Genomic DNA, 20,292 nt, shown 5'->3' with positions numbered 1-20,292 from the left:
ATTGAAACTGGAGTCACTCCCCGAGTCAGTGGGGAAGGGAGCTGGGGTCAGGCATTTGGCGTCATCTCAAGGGAAAGGAGACCATAACCAGTTGATGGTACAGTATGTGCCGTAGCATGGTAAGGGTGAGCAGGAATGTGCTTGCCACCCAAAGGGTAAAGCCAACATAAAGCAAAAATGCTATTTAATTCATTCACCATAACTTCTAAATTGCATTTTGTGTGCTACAGAGAATTTCAGACTGAGTATCTGCTGTGTGATTGTAACATACTGTGGATGCATCGCTGGGTAAAGGAGAGAAACATCACGGTACGGGACACACGGTGTGTTTATCCTAAGTCTCTTCAGGCCCAGCCAGTCACAGGTGTGAAGCAGGAGTTGTTGACGTGCGGTAAGGAAGACAAACTGAGAAAGGGTTAACTGTATTTTACTTGCTATCTTGTTTTGCCTGACAAACTGCGGAGTTCTGTTTACACATTGGGACTGATTACAACTGTCAGTCTTCATGGATTTGATAATATTTAGTTTTTGCTGATAGTTAAGTCAGCTGGATTAAAAAACATTTTTTCGATGGGTGTTTAAAGTTCTTAGGTTCTGAACAGCTTTCTTTATGAAATCCAGTTTCAATAAATAGTATAGATCTTCAGATTTTCTAACAGCAAATCAGGAATTTGTTGATATTAATAAAATCTCAGGATACAATCACACTTTTTGTTGATGGGGTGTGAATTGATACAGCCTTTTTGAAGGATAGTTTGGCAATATGTATTGGTGTTCTTAAAGAATTGATACAACTTCGTATAGTAATTCTGCATGTAGGGGTTGATTCTTAAGAAATCATCAGCTGTGTGTGTAAGTCTTCAGACTTTGTGAACATATCCTAAATTCTCAAAAATAGGGCATTGGTTTAATTATGGTACATCAATTCAGTGAGATAGTATGCAGCTGTTGAAAATCATGAATTTTAAGAATATCTGAAGGCTTGAGGGAAATAACACATTTACCATGTGCTAAACGGAAAACAAACAGAAAACCAAACACAGTCCTTAAAATGATAGAGGTAGGTTCTAGTTTAGTCTTTGTGTTTGAAAATAGACAACCGTATCTGTTTTTTGCATTTATTTTTATTATCATTATTGTTTCACATGTAAAATATGCTCATTGGATTAAAGATTTATGAAAAGAAATGTGTACATATATCAAATTACATTGGTGTACACTTTAAATAACTTATAATTTTGTCAGTTATACCTCCATAAAGCTGGGGGAAAAAAGAAAAACTAAAAGAAGAAAAAAACAAAACCCGTACTTACATTCTTATCAGTCATAGGTAGCTAATGTCAAGGATACCTTGGTGTATCATCTTCTATACCTTTTTATTATGTTTTGTCCAAAATATCATACTCTAATGTTATTTTGTAACCTTTTGTAACTGGAAATGGTGTAAACTTGTGTCCTCATCATATAAAAGATGCATACCAATCCATTATACAGATGTGGCCATAACTTTTATTTCTTCATTACAGAGATGTAGCCATAGCAATTTCCTTATTACTGCAGATTTAGGTTAATAATTTCTCACTCTATAAACATTAAAAGGATTAATTTCCCTGTGTACATCTTTACATATTAGCTATTTAGGATAGAATACTACTAAAAGTAGAATTATTGTGTTAGACAAAGGAACTAAATATTTTAAAGGCTTTTAATGAGCCAAAAGATTTGTGTACATTTTTGCATATGTAGTTAAAATTTCTCTCTTTTATTTTTCTTACTGGAAGGAAATATATCAGCTTTGTAAAAGTTGATATGAAATGGTTTCATTTTAATTTTACTTAAATTAAAATGTTTTGTTTTCATCTTGGACCCTCTTAATTCAGTAATAGCTTTGTTGATACTAACATTAGAATGCTGATTACTGAGAAATTTGTTTTTCCATTTTTAAAATTTCAATTAGAATTTCTATAATTTTAAATTTTGGAGTGTGAATATGGTATTGTGTTTGTTAACTGAGTCTTTATTTTACTGTCTCTAGATCCTCCCCTTGAATTACCATCTTTCTACATGACTCCATCTCATCGTCAAGTTGTGTTTGAAGGAGACAGCCTTCCTTTCCAGTGTATGGCTTCATATATTGATCAAGACATGCAAGTGTTATGGTATCAGGATGGGCGAATAGTCGAAACTGATGAATCCCAAGGTATCTTTGTTGAAAAGAACATGATTCACAACTGCTCGTTGATTGCAAGGTAAACTTTTTTTAGATGAGAAATTGTCTCTGGATTTTATCATTCCAGAATTGTACTGTTTAGTTAGAATTTGAATGAATATTTTACCTTCTTGCATTTAAAAAAGCAGACTTCTGACATTTCTTTTCTTGATTGTTACTTATCTTCTAAAATTAAATAGCTATCTTTTCCATCCAGTTTTGGAGGAAAAAAAGCATAGGATAAAAGGGAAACACTGTTTAAAAGTGAGAGACTTTTTGTTTAAAGTCTCAAGAGGAAAAAATGTAAACTTTTAGTGCCAAACTTAATTTCTAACAATTTCCTGCTACTAATAAGCTTAGAATTTCACTTTTGGGAATCACCTAATTTTCACTGTCTTAAGATTAATGTAACATTTTAAGATACTTCCTTTTTTCACCCCACTAGTATAAAAGAATATAACACGTGTCAACCCACGATTGGTGCAAGCATAGCAATAGTTAATTGGAATGAACTTAAAGTACAAAAAACAGATAAAAATAAATATGTTATCACTTATCATGTTTTATTTTGGTAAAATCTTAATCTGTAGGTATTGAATTTTCTCTTTCCTTCTCTCTGCCTCTCTTTCTGTCTCTGTGTATCTCTCCAAGCCTTTTTCTGTCTCTCTCTGTCTTTCCTTCCTACCAATTTCATAAAGATAGACCTCAGCTTGAATATTGAAGAGTAGATCTGTAGTTTCTCAACTCTCTCCTGGGGCACTTTAGGGTAGTATTACAAAAGCATCATGAAAAAATTACCAAGAAACTAAAAGCTGTCTGAGTTGAGACTCAGGTTTGGGCATTTTGAAGTTCAAATATTCTATTTTATAATTTCTCTTTCTCTTCTGAGATTTCCTAACTGTCTGTTAGAAGCATATTTTCATTTGTGTCTTTTAACTTTTATAGTAGATACCCTTAAATCCTTGCTTTCATATTCCAGTATCTGGGTCATCTTGGGATCATCACCTTTACTATTTTTCTTATAAATATGGTTTATATTTCCCTATTTAAAAAATATTGTTTATATGTCTGGTAATGTTGGATTGTATCCTGGACATTGTGAATAATTTGCTATAGAAAAGTAGACAGAGTACAGCTTATGGGACAAATCTGGCCTATGAATGTTTTTTTATAGTTTTAAATGGTTACATTTCAAATGGTTATAAAAGTACCTACATAATATTCTCAGTGTTGCTTCTTGGTCAGCAAAGCCTAAAGTATTTACTATCTGGCCTTCAAAGAAAAAGTTTGCTGATCCCTGACTCTGGATTCCTTTGTATTCTTCTCAAGACAGCTAGTTTTGTTTCATTGAACAGTTACCTTGGTTAAATTCAGACTCCTGGATCTGGCTTTTCTGTATTAGGCAGCCACTGAAATCTGCTTGGTGTTTGCCCTGTCTGCATGGGTCAGGGTCAGGGTCAGTTAAAGAGCTGGGTGGATTTTATATGCAGAAGTTTGGGCTTCCAGCCAGGCTCCTTTCTACCTCTGTCCTCTGATTTTTCAACTGGTAAGATTTTGAGTTTCTATTTGAATAATGCCTGCCCTTGGGCAAAAGCCTTTAAAAAAATTTCCTGGTTACTCCCCACTGCCATTCCCTTCTTCCTACTGTCAGGTCCTCTTTGGTTTCTGCTTGCTTTGGATCACTCTCCATGTGTTCAGATAGTTATCATATTGTAGTTTTGTTCACAGCTTATAACTAACTGTTAATTGCAGGGAGGGTGGTTTGATAGGAGCCACTCTGCTATTACCAGAAGCAGAGTTCTTTTATTGGGGATAAGATTGTTGGGAAAGTTTTTTATATGTTCTTTGCACTTAATATTAAGTTCTAGTGAGAAGATTCTAATTGTTACATGATTTTTACTGTGTGATAATTTCACAAGTGTATACATATGTCAAAACTTACCAAATTGTATATATATGTATTTTTTGGGCTGCGTTGGGTCTTGGTTGCCGCGTGCGGGCTTTCTCTAGCTGCGGCGAGCAGGGGCTACTCTTCGTTGCGGTGCGTGGGCTTCTCATTGCAGTGGCTTCCCTTGTTGCGGAGCACAGGCTCTAGGCGCTCGGCTTTAGTAGTTGCGGCACGCAGACCCATGGGCTCAGTAGTTGTGGCGCACGGGCTTAGTTGCTCCGCGGGATGTGGAATCTTCCCGGACCAGGGATAGAACCTGTGTCCCCTGCATTGGCAGGCAGATTCTTAACCACTGTGCCACCAGGGAAGTCCCCAAATTGTATATTTTAAGCAGTTTATTTTCTGAGTAGACAATAATTGACATATAATACAACAATAAAGCTTTAAAAATGTAATAGGACCCTTTTCTGAATAAAAGAGCCTTATTTTTTAAATTTTATTGAAAAGTATAGTTGATTTACAGTGTTGTGTTAATTTCTGCTCTATAGCAAAGTGACTGTATTCATATTCTTTTCCATTATTGTTTATCACAGGATATTGAATATAGTTCCAAGAGCTTTAATTTAACTCTTAAATTTTGTAGCTATAAAGTAACTAGATTTACTTTATAAATTTATTTCTGTAAGTCATGTTTAAATTAATCTAAATTCCTTTAGCATTACAAAAATTAATTCTAAGGATAGCAACTTCACCTAACATTTTTTTGTTGGTAGGGACACTTACCAAAGTGAAAATCTTTCATATGAAGACTGAGAAGTCCTTTACACAGAGTTAATCGCAGAATAATAAAGAAGTTGTAGGAAAAGGAAATATGTGGTTATTGGACTGGTTTACCTCATACAGCTCTTGATTCTTCATTGGTCTCCTCATGTCGTTGATCCTTCATTAGTAAGAATCAGAGTTTGTATTTTTCCTAGACACTGAAATTGAAGCTACCTCCTTCTCCTTAAATCTCCTAATATGTCGTGTTGAGGATTCCTGAAAAATTTGTTCCGATAATTGGTTTTAGACATTGAAGGTATTGCTGAAAGTTGGCTTAGGACCGTTTTCCCCAGAGGGTATGCTCATGTGTCCTGGGGTGCCACAGTGTGTTAACGGAGGTGCTGTGTGGTATTATAAGGGTTTGAGCATAGTGATACTGGACATTAGTGAGACACGACATAGCTACCAGCTCCAGGCAGTTAGGGTGTTGAATTTACATGATGCTGCATCTCTTTTGCTGGTGCCATACTTTAGATAATGGGATTTTGACAGTTACTATGGTGCAAAGCAAGTAGTGTGTGAAAATAATTTTGGAACAAGGAATATGGATATCACTGTTTGATCTGTATCTAATGTTTGATTAATTTTGGAGTGCCCAATAGGCATGCACAACCCATTGGGAAGTAGTTGTGGTTAAGAATGAAATACTTATTTTAATTGATGTGTGTGTTTTTTCAAATGGCTACTAAGTTATTAGGACATATATACACAGTTTTAGGATTGCATTTAGTCATTGGAACCACCCTAGGTGTTTTTTTTTGTTTTTCTATTTTATTCTATTATAGTCAATTGCATTTTTTTTAACATCTTTATTGGAGTATAATTGCTTTACAATGTTGTGTTAGTTTCTGCTGTATAACAAGGTGAATCAGCTCTACGTATACATATAACCCCATACCCCCTTCTTCTTGCATCTCCCTCCTACCCTCCCTATTCCACCCCTCTAGGTGGTCACAAAGCACCCAGCTGATCTCCCTGTGCTATGCGGCTGCTTCCCACTAGATATCTGTTTTACATTTGGTAGTGTGTATGTGTCAATGCTACTCTCTCACTCGTCCCAGCTTACCCTCCCCTGCACCGTGTCCTCCAGTCCATTCTCTATATCTGCGTCTTTATTCCTCTCCTGCCCCTAGGTTCATCAGAACCATTTTTTTTTTTTAGATTCCATATATATGTGTTAACATACGGTATTTATTTTTCTCTTTCTGGCTTACTGCACTCTTACTGGCTTACTGACTCTCTAGGTCCATCCACCTCACTACAAATAACTCAGTTTCATTTCTTTTTATGGCTGAGAAATATTCCGTTCTATATATGTGCCACATCCTCTTTATCCATTCATCTGTCAATGGACACTTAGGTTGCTTCCACGTCCTGGCTATTGTAAATAGTGCTGCAGTGAACATTGTGGTACGTGACTCTTTTTGAATTGTTTTTCTCAGGGTATATGCCCAGAAGTGGGATTGCTGGGTCGTATGGTAGTTCTACTTTTAGTTTTTTAAGGAACCTACGTACTGTTGTCCATAGTGGCTGTATCAATTTACATTCCCACCAACAGTACAAGAGGGTTCCCTTTTCTCCACACCCTCTCCAGCATTTATTGTTTGTAGATTTTTTGTTGATGGCCATTCTGACCAGTGTGAAGTGATACCTCATTGTAGTTTTGATTTGCATTTCTCTAATGATTAGTGATGTTGAGCATCCTTTCATGTGTTTGTTGGCAGTCTGTATCTCTTCTTTGGAGAAATGTGTATTTAGGTCTTCTGCCCATTTTTGGATTGGGTTGTTTGTTTTTTGCTATTGAGCTGCATGATCTTGTAAATTTTGGAGATTAATCCTTTGTCAGTTGCTTCATTTGCAAATATTTTCTCCCATTCTGAGGGTTGTTTTTTCATCTTGTTTATGGTTTCCTTTGCTGTGCAAAAGCTTTGAAGTTTCATTAGGTCCCATTTGTTTATTTTTGTTTTTATTTCCATTGCTCTAAGAGGTGGGTCAAAAAGGATCTTGCTGTGATTTATGTCATAGGGTGTTCTGCCTATGTTTTCCTCGAAGAGTTTGATAGTGTCTGGCCTTACATTTAGGTCTTTAATCCATTTTGAGTTTATTTTTGTCTATGGTGTTAGGGAGTGTTCTAATTTCATTCTTTTACATGTACCTGTCCAGTTTTCCCAGCACCATTACTGAAGAGGCTGTCTTTTCTCCATTGTATATTCTTCCCTCCTTTATCAAAGATAAGGTGACCATATGTGCATGGGTTTATCTCTGGGCTTCCTATCCTGTTCCATTGATGTACGTTTCTGTTTTTGTGCAGTACCATACTGTCTTGATTACTGTAGCTTAGTAGTATAGTCCGAAGTCAGGGAGCCTCATTCCTCCAGCTTCATTTTTCTTTCTCAAGATTACTTTGGCTATTTGGGGTCTTTTTTGTTTCCATACAAACTGTAAAATTTTTTGTTCTAGTTCTGTGAAAAATACATTGGTAGTTTGATAGGGATTGCATTGAATCTGTAGATTGCTTTCACCCTAGGTGTTTCTTTGAGGCTAGGGGCATTGTGGAAGTTATCTAGTCAGTGAAGGAACCATGAACCAAGGAAATTTGGGGATCTCTGGATTAGGGAATGCTTTTTATTGCCAAAAATTTTTATACGCTTCCTAGTTCGATAGAGTTATGCAAAGTATAATGTTTGACAGACTTTCTGGTTATTTAAATTTAATGTCAAACTCTTCTGTGTCATTTTACCTTGAATATATTTATTTCAATGTTTTAGTTTGTTTACTAACTTAGTAAAGATGATAAATATTTTCTTTGGTTCAGAATCACAGTGCCTCAAAGTCTTTATTAGAACATTTGTTGTTGTATAGCCATTAATGATTTTAGGAAGCTAGAAGAATGTGTTTTAATTTCAAGGCATTATTTTGTTAAGTTAATTAAAATTATACATGCTTTATGTCTAATGATTTATTTGTATCTACATGAAAGCAAAGTATAGTAGATCATGTGGGGGGAATAAAGTTTAATTGAAGGTTCTGACATTTGCTCTTTAATTAATAGGTTTTGTATTAGAGAATTATGATTTCATCTTGAAAGTTGAATTTTCTGACAGCTATTTAGAAATATAGCTGTTACTATAAGTTGAAGTGTACTTCTAAATGGAAAGCTACTTTTGTTAAAGCATTAATTGGTAATTTATTAAATCTTTTTAGAGACTTAACAGGTTTTAACTCCTTTTCCACAAAATATTTCATCTTAAATATTAATTACACACTTCATAATATTAGTCTTCTTCATGCTTGAGTATGGATCTGAAAAGGTAGATATAACTTGGAAACTATTAGTTTTTTTTTAAATTATCATTTTGTTTTTGATTTTTTATTGAAGTATAGTTTATTTATAATGTGTTAGTTTCAGTTGTACAGCAAAGTGATTCAGTTATACGTGTATGCATGTATCTATTTCAGATTCTTCTCCCTTATAGGTTATTCCAGAATACCGAGTGAAGTTCCCTGCTGGTTACTATTTTATATATAGGAGTGTGTGTATACTGATCCCAAACACCTAATTTATCCCTCCTCCCCACTTTCCCCTTTGGCAGCCATAAGTTTGTTTTCTATGTCTGTGGGTCTGTTTCTGTTTTTATTGCTTGTATGTGTAACCTAAAAAAAAAAAAGTTTACAAATGAACTTATATACAAAACAGAAATTGACTTTCCTTTAGTTTTGCTGAAGGAAGTGCCATGATATTTCTGCCTTGGCACTTGGTTTCTGCTCCCTGTGGTGGCCTGCCCTCCCTTTTCTTGGAGGGAGAAGTCTCAGTGCCACTCCATTCATTCTTCTGCTATAGCTTTTACCGTAGTATTTTAGGTCTCCCTTTACCTGCCTGTCTTGACTTGCTGCTGAAGTACTTAAATGGAGGGGTTATTATTATTATTATTATTATTATTAATCTAGGAAGCAAGCGCTTGTCCTACAGCATACATTCATGTTTGCTCAAAGAATGATCGAAGCACATGTTGTCTTCCTTCTTGCCTAACCATATTTTCTCTCTCTTTAAACTCTTTCTTCATGCAGTGCCCTAACCATTTCTAATATTCAGGCTGGATCGACTGGAAATTGGGGCTGCCATGTCCAGTCCAAACGTGGGAACAATACGAGAACCGTCGATATTGTGGTCTTAGAAAGCTCTGCACAGTACTGTCCTCCCGAGAGGGTGGTAAACAATAAAGGGGATTTCAGGTCAGTGACATGGAGAGTGCTGGAAAGGGCTGACTGGCCCCTCGTCTTTTTATTCTCAAAGGCATAGACATATGTGACCAGTCTCCTGTCCTCAGAAAGAAAATTTGAGCAATGTATGTGTATTCACATATATATCCTTATATATCTAAGGACTACCCATAAGGGATTTCAGAATCATTTATGGAGATTAAAAGTAAAAACAGGTGCCTGAACTTTATCTGAGACCTATTGATTTATAAGTCTCTGAAAGTTGAGCCAGAAGTGTTCTTTTTTTTTTTTGTTTTGTTTTGTTTTGTGGTACGCGGGCCTCTCACTGTTGTGGCCTCTCCCGTTGCAGAGCACAGGCTCTGGACACACAGGCTCAGCAGCCCTGGCTCATGGGTCCAGCCGCTCCGAGGCGTGTGGGATCTTCCCAGACCAGGGCACGAGCCCGTGTCCCCTGCATCGGCAGGCGGACTCTCAACCACTGTACCACCAGGGAAGCCCGAGAAGTGTTCATTTTTATCAGGTGGTTTTATTGTAAAAGTTAAGAACCACTACTTTAGGAAACAGTTTGGAAATTCTACTAAAATAGTGTGCTAATAGCATTTCCTGTTTTTTTTTTTTTCCTGTTTTTTTTTTAAGGGCTCTTTTTGGATGACCTTTGGAAGGTTTTGTGGTGCTAATTGACTTTTAACTGTAGGCAGTTAAGTGGACATCATAATTAGCAGAAACACATAACCATTTTTCCTCCCCTTTGGTTCTTCTGGCAATTAAGCAAGAGGGACTTTGAGAAAGGAAGGCTGTTGGGTGGTCTGAAAGCTGGGGAGCCACTAGTGTTGGACTCTGTTAAGATGATCAGAATGGGTTAAATATTGTGATTTGTTTGCTTTTTTTTAGTAGAAAGTTTAGAATTTGTGAGAGCTAAAAACTTTTACCTTAGACTCTCCTTACTTTCAAAGTTGCTTTAAAACATTATCTTTAAATATGTTATTTACCTAAAGTTCTTTATGTTTAGAATTTTAGCAATGAGTTATATAGTTAATATAAATGAAGGGAAATATGTAGCTCTGTAAAGCAGCATAAAGATTGTTGAATACCCAGTTTATAGCTGTCTTATGATTGGTGGTATTGCTGCCTTGTGGCTGTAAGTCTGATTTTTAAGGATAAGAAAAAAAACCCTTTGGTGTTAATCTTTCAAGTCAAAGGTAAAGAAGCAATAACATCTTTACCTCAGCTACTTCTCCATTGATTTTTTAAAAATAGTCTTTCGTCCTCCTCCCCCTCCCCCTTTTAAAATTCTCCTTGACATGAATGTGTGGAAATCATAATTTATTATTGCCAATGGATAAGTTTTTTATGTGGATTAACTGTTAATCTATAATATTTAAATATTTAAAGTATACGTTAAAGTGCAATATGTAACATTTGTTAATTTTGTTAAATTCAACATCTTCATTAAATAGTCATAGTATGTTTTCTGCTTGTGGTGGATTTTCTGTTTTTACTCATAGTTTTGGAGGGTTTTCCATTTTTAAAAATAGAAGTAGAGTCTAATCATTTAACTGATTAATGAATTATTTATCTTTTGACATTCTGTAAGATATTATACAGTTACAACTTCCACTGCATTAATAAGATTTAGTTTAGTCTTGCTTCATCTTTTATATAATTTTTCATAATGCATTCTATTTTGGTGTGGCTGATATTATAATTTAGCAGTTCATATGTTATGAGTCAGCTATAACTGACTCATATATATAATATATATATATGACATATAACATATTATCAAATATGTTACTTTCATTCCCAGTTTTAGAGAAATAGAGCTCAAATAACAAAGATTTCTCTCAATCCAGTTAGTGCTGATTCATACCAGCAGGTCACTGTAGTCACTTCACTTGCACAGTGACTGTACAATTTATCTGGGCTTCACCCAGATAAATTCGGTTGTATATGGTATTGGACATCTCCAAGACCCACCCCCCGCCATCCCAGCCAAGTGCAGAAGTTTGCTAAAAGGACTTATGAGATTCAGCATATAGCTGTAGTGACATCTAAGATATAGTGGTACAGTAATATACATAGCTGGATAATAAGGGAAAAAGACACAGGTGGGTTCTGGAGAGATCCACGTGTAAGGTTCTTGATTATCTGTGCCTCCCAGGAAGGTCACACGGAGCTCACTACTCCTCCAGCCTTGAAAAGACAGCAGCCTCTGTATAGTGTTTCTGCCCAGGGAAGCCCACTGGAGACACAGCACCCAAAGTTCTTGTTGGGGGCTGGTCATGTAGGCATCCTCTGCCTACCTGATACCAAAACTTCAGACTCCCAGGAAGAAAGCAGGTGCTTAGCATACACCATATTGCTTGTCCAGACAGTCTAGGTACAGTGAATCCCCTTTACCAGTTAACTGTTCATGGGAACACTCCAAGCCCCAAGTTCCTAGGTGCCACCGAAGGACCAGCATTGCAAGCAGACCTTTCTAAGGAGAGCAGTCTTGGGCCTGCTATGGTAGCTCTTTTCTACACATATCCTAACTCTCCTTCTGTGACAGGGCAAATTCTATTTATATTGGATACGATTCTGACCTTATGTAACTAATAGTTATATAAGCCAGCAATACAGTAACAGTAATTAAAAAGAAACGCAGGACCATTTGGTGTACCATTTTTCTTTTCTACTGGGTAAGATACAATTTCCCTGTTTATATTTAGAATATTTTAGGAAAATATTCTGTTAGGGTAATAAAATACACTTGGCTGGTAGCTTAAAACGGTTTAGTCCATTTTAACTTAAAAAATTTTTTGGGGGGTCCTTACTATTAAAGGAGTTCTGTTTCTTCTTGATTTTTGTCTGATTCTGTGTGACATGTTCTAAACCTTGATTTTCCTCTGCTGTTACTAGTGTCAGCGTAGGTTCTCTTAGGCCATTTTGTCTTCGTCTCTCTAGGTGGCCCAGAACGCTGGCGGGCATTACCGCACATCTGCAGTGTACTCGGAATACCCACAGCGGGGGGATCTATCCCGGAAACGCCCAGGATGAGAGAAAGGCCTGGCGCAGATGTGATCGAGGTGGCTTTTGGGCGGATGATGATTATTCTCGCTGCCAGTATGCAAATGATGTCACTAGAGTTCTTTATATGTTTAATCAGGTAACTGGAAAGTCTTCAGATCGGCCGAGGGTGCTAATAAAACGTGGTACTCACACCAAATACACAAGATTTTTTTTTTTAATACTAGTAAAGCATAGGATTTGGTGTTTATACTTCAGTGGACTGTGTCTTTGGGATCAGACCTGTCCTTCTCAACCAGAGAAGGGCATCTCTGGCATCACTCTTCCTTTCCAGTTACGACCTGACTCTGTGCCTTTGCCTGAATACCTTCATCATCTGTATCTCCAGGCAAAATCCCAACCATCCTTCAAATGCACCTGGGAAGCTACCCTTTAGTTCCTTTTATAAATCCTTTGTCACAAGGGATCCCTTGTTGCACTTGTACTATTCGTATGCTTTTCCTTATCTCTGCTTCTGTGTGTCTTTTTTTAAACCGTAGCAGATTATAAGCTGCTGGCAGGTGCTTTCTGTGTCTTACACATTTTCTTACGTTCCTCTGCACCTGATACACCCTTTTTGTAATGGTTGGTGCTGAGTCGTGTTTAAGTCAATAAACAAACAAATGGGAAGCATGACTGGCAGTGCATGACAGTACAGATAAGAGGCAAATAAGTGATTCATGCTCCCATGTGGCAGGAGTTCCAGGCCAGATATTGATCCTTCCTGGCTGGAATACTCGGGAAAGGTGTTACTAGGCAATTGGAATTGAGTATATATAGAATTTGGCTAGGTAGAGATGGTGCAGCCCATTTATGTACTGTTATATTCCATTCCAAGTTAAAAATAATTCCTTCAGGTAAGTTTCCAATAATATTTCAGTCTTCTCAGTTTTGGAAAAGCACTTTAAGAAGGTCATAGTGAGTAGATGATAAAAAATTTGAATTCATTGCCATGTTTTGAAATGCAAAGGTAGGATGTCTAAATTTTGTCCATCATTTTGCTAAGTGCTTCTTTTTGCCTTTTTAATATAGATGCCCCTCAACCTTACCAACGCTGTGGCCACAGCCCGACAATTATTGGCTTACACTGTGGAAGCAGCCAACTTTTCTGACAAGATGGATGTTATATTTGTGGCTGAAATGATAGAGAAATTTGGAAGATTTACTAAAGAGGAAAAATCAAAAGAGGTATTTTCTGGTTCAGATTTGTAGCATATAGCATATCAGCAAATGGTCATGTGATAGGGTTGAATCTGTATTTTGAAAGGCTGTTTATGTTTGCTGTGTTTGAACTAAATATACCTTTTAACTTCTAAAATTGTCATTGAAAAACCTATGCTCCATTATAGTGACTTGTTGGGAAGAGTAGAGGTGAACTGTCAGTTCTTGGAAATTACCGTGATGGGGCACAGCCAGCCTGTGAGAAAGCAACGTCCTGCATCCACGTTGTAGGTCAGCCTGGCTGCTTCTCTCAGGCTGCCTGGGATTTCTCTTCTCCACACTGTCAGGTGTCCATCCTTCTTAGTGAGAGTTTTAGGCCCCCAGATCTTGTGTTAAATTGCTTAACTGCTTTTGGAATGTCCTAGAGAAGTGAAAGACTACTTTAAGAACTTAAAAAAAAAATTCCATGTGATTAAAATATACAAGTTATGAAAATTTAATAGCTTTGAAAAGGGACCATGTTAAAACTGTGATATGCTTGTCCACATGATATCCTTTAAGGGAAAACTTCAACAAACCACGGTTTTCAGAATGAATGAGCAGCAAATAATGTTTTGAATAAGTTTTTAGATGCAGATTAACATATTCTTAAACTTTAAGTTTCCAGCTAGGTGAGAGCTTTATATAAACTGTTTCTCTTGTGATAAAATCACTTACATAAAAAAGAATTTTAGAGGTAGAAGAAACTTAGATTAGGTCATACACTGAAGCCCAGAGAAAAATTAAATGATTTACCTAAGGTTTTTCAGCTAGGTTAGGGCAGGGCTGAAAACAGAACCCAAGAACCTTGGCTGTCTAATCCAGAAGTTTCTGCTGTATAACATTTACTTTCGAAAGTACAGTGTTGCCCATTGTATTCCAAAAGTACTGTGGGGAAAAGACTGGACTAAACAAAGTCTAATTTATTTCTTTATGTGGGACATCTCAGATTCATTAATGTGCAAAAAGGTAAGTAATATGCCTTTTTCCTTAAATCATTTAACCAAGGAATTTTTTTTGTATAGTATCTATTAATATCTTGCATTTTGGTGGTAAGTTTTGAAACTGCAGCCCTAGTACATTAGTTACTTTACTTGATGTGATGTAGCTGTTAAAGGAAAGAAAATAGTGACATGTATGTAGATAGGATTCAGGTCAACGGACCACTTGACGATGAGTTAGCATTTCTGTGTTGTTATCTGAACTTCAGACCACAGTTTCCTAATGAACTGTTCTCTTGCTTGATTGTGTCTTTGGGCCACAGCCTGCTTCGCATGGTAAATTTTTCTAGCCCTGGGAGGAGCCGTGTGAATTCTGCTTCTGTGGTAACACTGCTCTCCCTTGTTGATTATAATCACAGGTTAGCTGCCCACATGATTAGAAGTCATTCATGGAAGGTGGTCACTAGAGTAATTGGAATGACATTTGGAATGTGGACCTGGAGAAAGATTTTGCCATCATGTAATAGATGTTTATTCCCATGCTGCCCTGTTTTGGTGTGAGGGACTTCTGCACACCTCCCAACTTGGGAAGAGCAATGCGGTACATTCCACCATGTTTGCTGGTGTGTGGAAAAAATGGTCTGCTGCTTTAGTATGTTCTTAGGGGGAAGCATCTTGTTGAGGACTGGAAGTGGACCTGGTTCGTGAGTTATTAACCATGGGCCCTTTGTTTTTAAAATGGGGGATGATACTTGCCCTGTGTAACGTGCAAAGTTTGTGTGTGCAAGTGAGAAATATAGATGAAACTATTTTGCAGAATCATTGCAAAGCTAGGATATACTTTTTATAGGGTTGGGAAATTTAACATTATTATGATCTCAGAGACTACGAAAGAGGTCCTTAAAAAAAAAATCACGAGACTGCTTTAGTTACTTACCTACAAACTTAGTTTGAAGGAGATTGCTGTCACTTTCACTGGCTAACATAGGAGGTAAAATTTTAATCATCTTTGGAAACAAATGATGGCAACTTATTAAGTATAAATAGAAGAAACAGGAAAATTATTCAGGATTGAACAATTGAGGTATAAATGTAATATTACCTATGATGCAGTGACAGATATCTGATTCTTTGGAAACTTAGACTACAGGCCGTTGCTTTCACTGTCTATTACTATATGAAGAGGCAATCATGAGGCTTCATTTTAAGGGCTTCATTTTAAGTTAATTACCACTGCATAAAATTATGCTGAGGTATCCTTAAATGCATATAGCGTAATTGGACAATTAAATTGATTTTTCTATTATGTCCAAAAAGTTATTCTGCTGTGGATTTTGTTATAACTAAAATAACCTGTGATTGAATCCAGCCAACACAGGGTGGTACTCTATGGTCTTAGGTGGGTGCTGGAAGCTACCAAACTGCCAGATCTAAGTGATTTGTTTCCTGGGGTCTTTTAAAAAGAGCTGAAGGTTGTCTGTCAGGCAGTGTCTGTTCCATATTTACGATAGTGATTTCTCTCGTGAAAACAAATGTATATCCATTTCAGAAGATGAGAAAGTCTATGAAGATTAGAGTTGGTTACATGGTATAGTCTCCTTCCTGTGCTCTCATTTTAAATATGTGAGTGAGGCATGCCCCTTAATGCTAATTGACTGCATTTTTATGTACAGATTTTTAAAAATGTAAAGTTCTTTCATTTATTCATTTTAAGACATAATCACTTCAGTATTGATGGTTATGTTTCCTTTTCATTTTCGGTATTTTTAATGTTTTATTCCTTCATCTTACTTGTCAAACTTTTCTGTAAAGATTTTCAAAGAGCCAGCTTCCGGCCTTTTGATCCTTCCACCACATGGTTTCTCAAATGTGTGTGTGTGTCATGATCACCTGGAAGGTTTGTTAAACACAGACTGGTAGCCCCCATGCCCTGAGGTCTGTGAGGGAGTAGGTCTGTGAGGGAGTCTGAGAATTGGCATTTCTACAAACTCCAGGTGATACTGGGCAACAAGTCTTTGGCACAGGCTCTGAGAACCAGTGTAGAATCTTCATTTTCCATCCTTATCTTGCTTTTTTAAAAAAGTTCTCTTTGCGTTTAACTTTTTAAAACTTTCCAGAAACTTTTTTTAATTGGAAAATGCCAAAAACATAGGAGAAGGAATGTTATTATTAATACTTTTTTAAAATACCTTTCACAAAGCTTCAACAATTTTCAGTATTTACCAATCTTGTTTCATCTCTCCTATCCACTCATCTCCTTTGTCTTCTATCCCTCCCACCTTCTCTCTCTCTGTCTCACTCTCTGTATCTTTCTGTCTTTTTCATTGCTGGAACATTTAATAGCAAATTTTAGATGTCACATTTCATCCATAATTTTTTTTAATTATAAGGAATTTTAAAATAGAACCATGATACTGTCATTGTATCACCCAAATGAATTCTAAATCCTTAATATCATAAAATACCTAGTCCATGTTCAGTTTTCCTTGATTATGGTTTTTTTTAAAAACATGTGGACCTCGTGTCTGGGCATTCATTCATATAATTTTGTAGCTGGTTATGTGGGATTTTGTAGACAATTATGTCACCAGGAAAGAAGAGCTGGTTTCCCTGTTCCTATATAAAATACATCCTTCTTTTTTTCTGGTTGTATATACGTTGGTGAGGACCTCCAGAACAGTGCTGATTCATGTTGGTGATGAGCCGTCTTAATGAGAATGCTCTAATGTATCATTATTAAGCGTGATATTTATGTGCTGCTGCTAAGAGCCGAGGGGCAATAGCGGGGTAAGGGGGTCACTTTGAAATTAGTTGTTCGCTTGAGGTTTTACAGACCACAGAAAAAAGGTGAACTCTGTTTTCAGTCCCGTGTGAAGGTTGATTTGTGTTGACAGATTGTCAGGGAAGAGATTTTTTCACCTCCCACCTCATGCCAGGGCCAAGACAGGGAAGTTTCAAGTCTCCTTGCCATTCCCTTCCTTCCTTGAGGCTAATTTAATGCTGGTTTGTACTGACGTCACCTGGGGGCGTCTCCTTTGTGTTATCAGCTTTACTCAGTGGTCTTCTCCTGTTAGGCCTGTGTTGGCGGGGCCTAGGCCCTGCGTGGAAGTCAAAACATAGTCGGTGATCAGCTGAGTTCACCCTCAGAGCTCCTTGGATTCCTGTTGTTTTGCTGTTAGTCTCTGGTGGAGCCTTTATTTTCTCACTGACCAGTGGTGCGTTTAAAAGGTAACTTTTTTCCTTTAGCATTTTTCACTTTTATAAGAATTGTCCAGAGTACTTAGACCTTCATACTTCCAGAAGACGAGATGCACATAATGTTTCTGTAATCAGAAAAAAACAGAATCTGCTTCCATGGGGAGAACTGGAGGAATCTTGGAAGTTCAGCTTTTCCATTTGTTGTGAACGTATGGCTGAGGGTGTTGCCCATGACACTCTGCCGCCCTTGAATAGTGTTCTTCACGTGTTCTAAGAATTTTTTTTATAAAAGCAAGTTTGTCTACCTGGAGGAAATGTTCTTTCTGTTAATTGTAAAATTGTCTTCATTGCCTTGACTAGAAACCTAGTAAGCATCAATTTTTCCCCAGTCCCAGCAGCTCTGCCATTGACATGTAATTTTTTATTTTTTTATTGAAGTATAGTTGATTTACAATGTTGCATTAATTTGTGATTCAGTTATACACACACACACACATATATATAGATATTCCTTTTTATATTCTTTTCCATTATGGTTTATCACAGAATATTGAATATAGTTCCCTGTGCTCTACAGTAGGACCTGTTGTCCATCCTTTCAATATGTAGTAGTTTGCATCTGCTAACCCCAAAGTCCCAGTCCATCCCTCCCCCTCCTCCCCTCTCCCTTGGCAACCATAAATCTGTTCTCTATGTCTATGAGTCTGTTTCTGTTTCATACACAGTTCATTTGTGTCATATTTTAGTTTCCACATGTAAGTGTTATGATATGGTATTTGCATTGACGTGTATTTTTGACTTATCGGTGTCTCTTCAAGTCTGTATTTCTCACTCTTAATTCTTTTTAAATTAAAAGATAAATAATCTTTTTAATTGTGTTAGGCTGCCTCAAATCCTTTCTGTAAAGAAATGGAGAATAAATGCAACATTTATTCCATGTGACATTATTTTCAGGCTTTTTCCCCTCTTCCCTTCCGACCCATTTCCCCATCATCATCCTCTTTACTTCTGTACCACAGTGACGTCAGAGCTTTCACCTTTGCCACAGTCCTCATGGTCATCACAATTAGACCTCTCACTGAATATTGACTACTTAACTAAACAAGCTGAGACACGTTCAGTGGGGTCCCCAGGCCCCTCAGGATGCTGAAGCCAGTTAACAGTGACATAAATAACACTCTTAAAACTTGACTCTCACAACAGAGCAATTCCTTCATTAAAAGTAATCAAGGCAACATAACATACCTTGAGATAGCTATGATCTCAATATAATAGATTGTAATTAGGAGAAAACCATGAAGACTGCTTGAACTTAAATAATGATATCAACTGCTCTTGTTATTATTTAGTCAGGTTTGGACTACATGTCAGTTCTGCACTTTCCATCTCCATCATGGCTGTCCCCAAACAACTGCCCAGCGTACTGCCCTGCTGATACATGTGTCTGTAATTTTTGCTCCTCTGGTTCTTAGAATTGCTGAGGGTACCCCTGCTGATTCGTGCTTGAAAACATAAATGTGGGGAGGGGCCTGGATCTCTTGACTTTTCTCAAACTGCATGAATTACTTAATGAAGATATTTGCCTTCTGGTTTTTTTTTTTTTTTTTTTGTCCTTAATTTACTATGAAATGAGACATTCTGGGCACTTCTTATAGGGTTCTTGGTCTCATTTTACAGATGGGCAAACTGAGTCTTGGAGATGCTAAATAATCTGCTATGGGCATTTAACATGTACAGGACAGTTGAAATCTTAACCCAGGGGTACTTAACTCCAAGGCACATAAATATTCTAGCTGCAGTGTTATTTTATGCTTCTATTACATTAAAATTAAATATCATCAAGTTTAGTCTCTGTATTATCTTGTGTGTTTCATGAACTAACATCAGAAATTCATGGAATTTACGGACGATTTTTGAACTAATTTTGCCCAGGGTTCTGAACATGAATACAGAAGAGAAGATGAAATATTCTGTCTCTTACAGCAGATGACATTTAACAATTTCATTGTTATTAATGCGGCATTTTCATTTCTTTATCCTTTTATCTTGGATAAAGTGTGTTCAGAGTGTTTTCATTTGATCCTCACTGTTTAGTGTGACAGGTGGAAGAGCAGGTGCATGATTCCTTCTGACCCTTTTGCGGCTGGCGTGGCCTTCAGGGAATGCGGTCAGAGAAGACAGTGCTTCCTAACGCTGGTTGCAGTTATTAAACTATATCTGTGTGTCAGATTTCAGGAATACTTTTTAAATCCAGTGTAATTCTTCATGCACTGTTATCCTTTCTGTGTCCTTTTTTGCCACTGTGAAGGATTCAGAACTACTTCCGTAACCAAGCTACAGAAGCGTGTAGCATTTCGTGATTACCTGCCCTAGGGAATATATTGGCAACAAATCCCTTTCCTTAGTTCTTAGCCATTTGTAATGAAATAATGAGAAAAATAGCTTGTTCTCAGCTAAGGCAACCACTCATATTAGCTCTGTACATTCTTAGAGATATTTCTCTTCTTTACAATTATTAACACATGTTAAATTCCTTTACCGGCATTATCTAGTGACCCATAGCTGTAGTTCTTTGATCAAAACATAGTTTTTCAGAAGAGATGATGTATCAGTCAGGTCTCATGTTGGATTTTCATAAAGTCCATACATGTAAAACTTTTAAAGAAATTATGAAACTACTTGTACTTGTGCTTATTTTTTTAAACACTACAGAAATATTTGAGTAGTGCCTCAGAGGAGAATTGGTATTTTCCTGTATTTTATCT

The 20,292-nt window shown here is 36.9% G+C and overlaps 1 protein-coding gene across 2 annotated transcripts in view; it reads left to right on the top strand.

Moving 5' to 3' along the window:
* ADGRA3 (adhesion G protein-coupled receptor A3) overlaps positions 1 to 20,292 on the top strand; it is a 118,754-nt gene that overhangs the window by 59,222 nt on the left and 39,240 nt on the right. For both annotated transcript variants that reach the window (XM_067735642.1, XM_067735643.1), the window contains exons 6-10: positions 231 to 391; positions 2,036 to 2,249; positions 8,988 to 9,152; positions 12,087 to 12,288; positions 13,221 to 13,376. In XM_067735642.1, coding sequence (XP_067591743.1) covers positions 231 to 391; positions 2,036 to 2,249; positions 8,988 to 9,152; positions 12,087 to 12,288; positions 13,221 to 13,376 — 898 coding nt within the window. The remainder of the gene's footprint in view (positions 1 to 230; positions 392 to 2,035; positions 2,250 to 8,987; positions 9,153 to 12,086; positions 12,289 to 13,220; positions 13,377 to 20,292) is intronic.

This window comes from Pseudorca crassidens, chromosome 4, assembly GCF_039906515.1.
Source record: "Pseudorca crassidens isolate mPseCra1 chromosome 4, mPseCra1.hap1, whole genome shotgun sequence".
NCBI lineage: Eukaryota > Metazoa > Chordata > Mammalia > Artiodactyla > Delphinidae > Pseudorca > Pseudorca crassidens.
The sequence above is the reverse complement of the archived record's forward strand: the minus strand, read 5'-3'. Positions and strand labels throughout refer to the sequence as shown.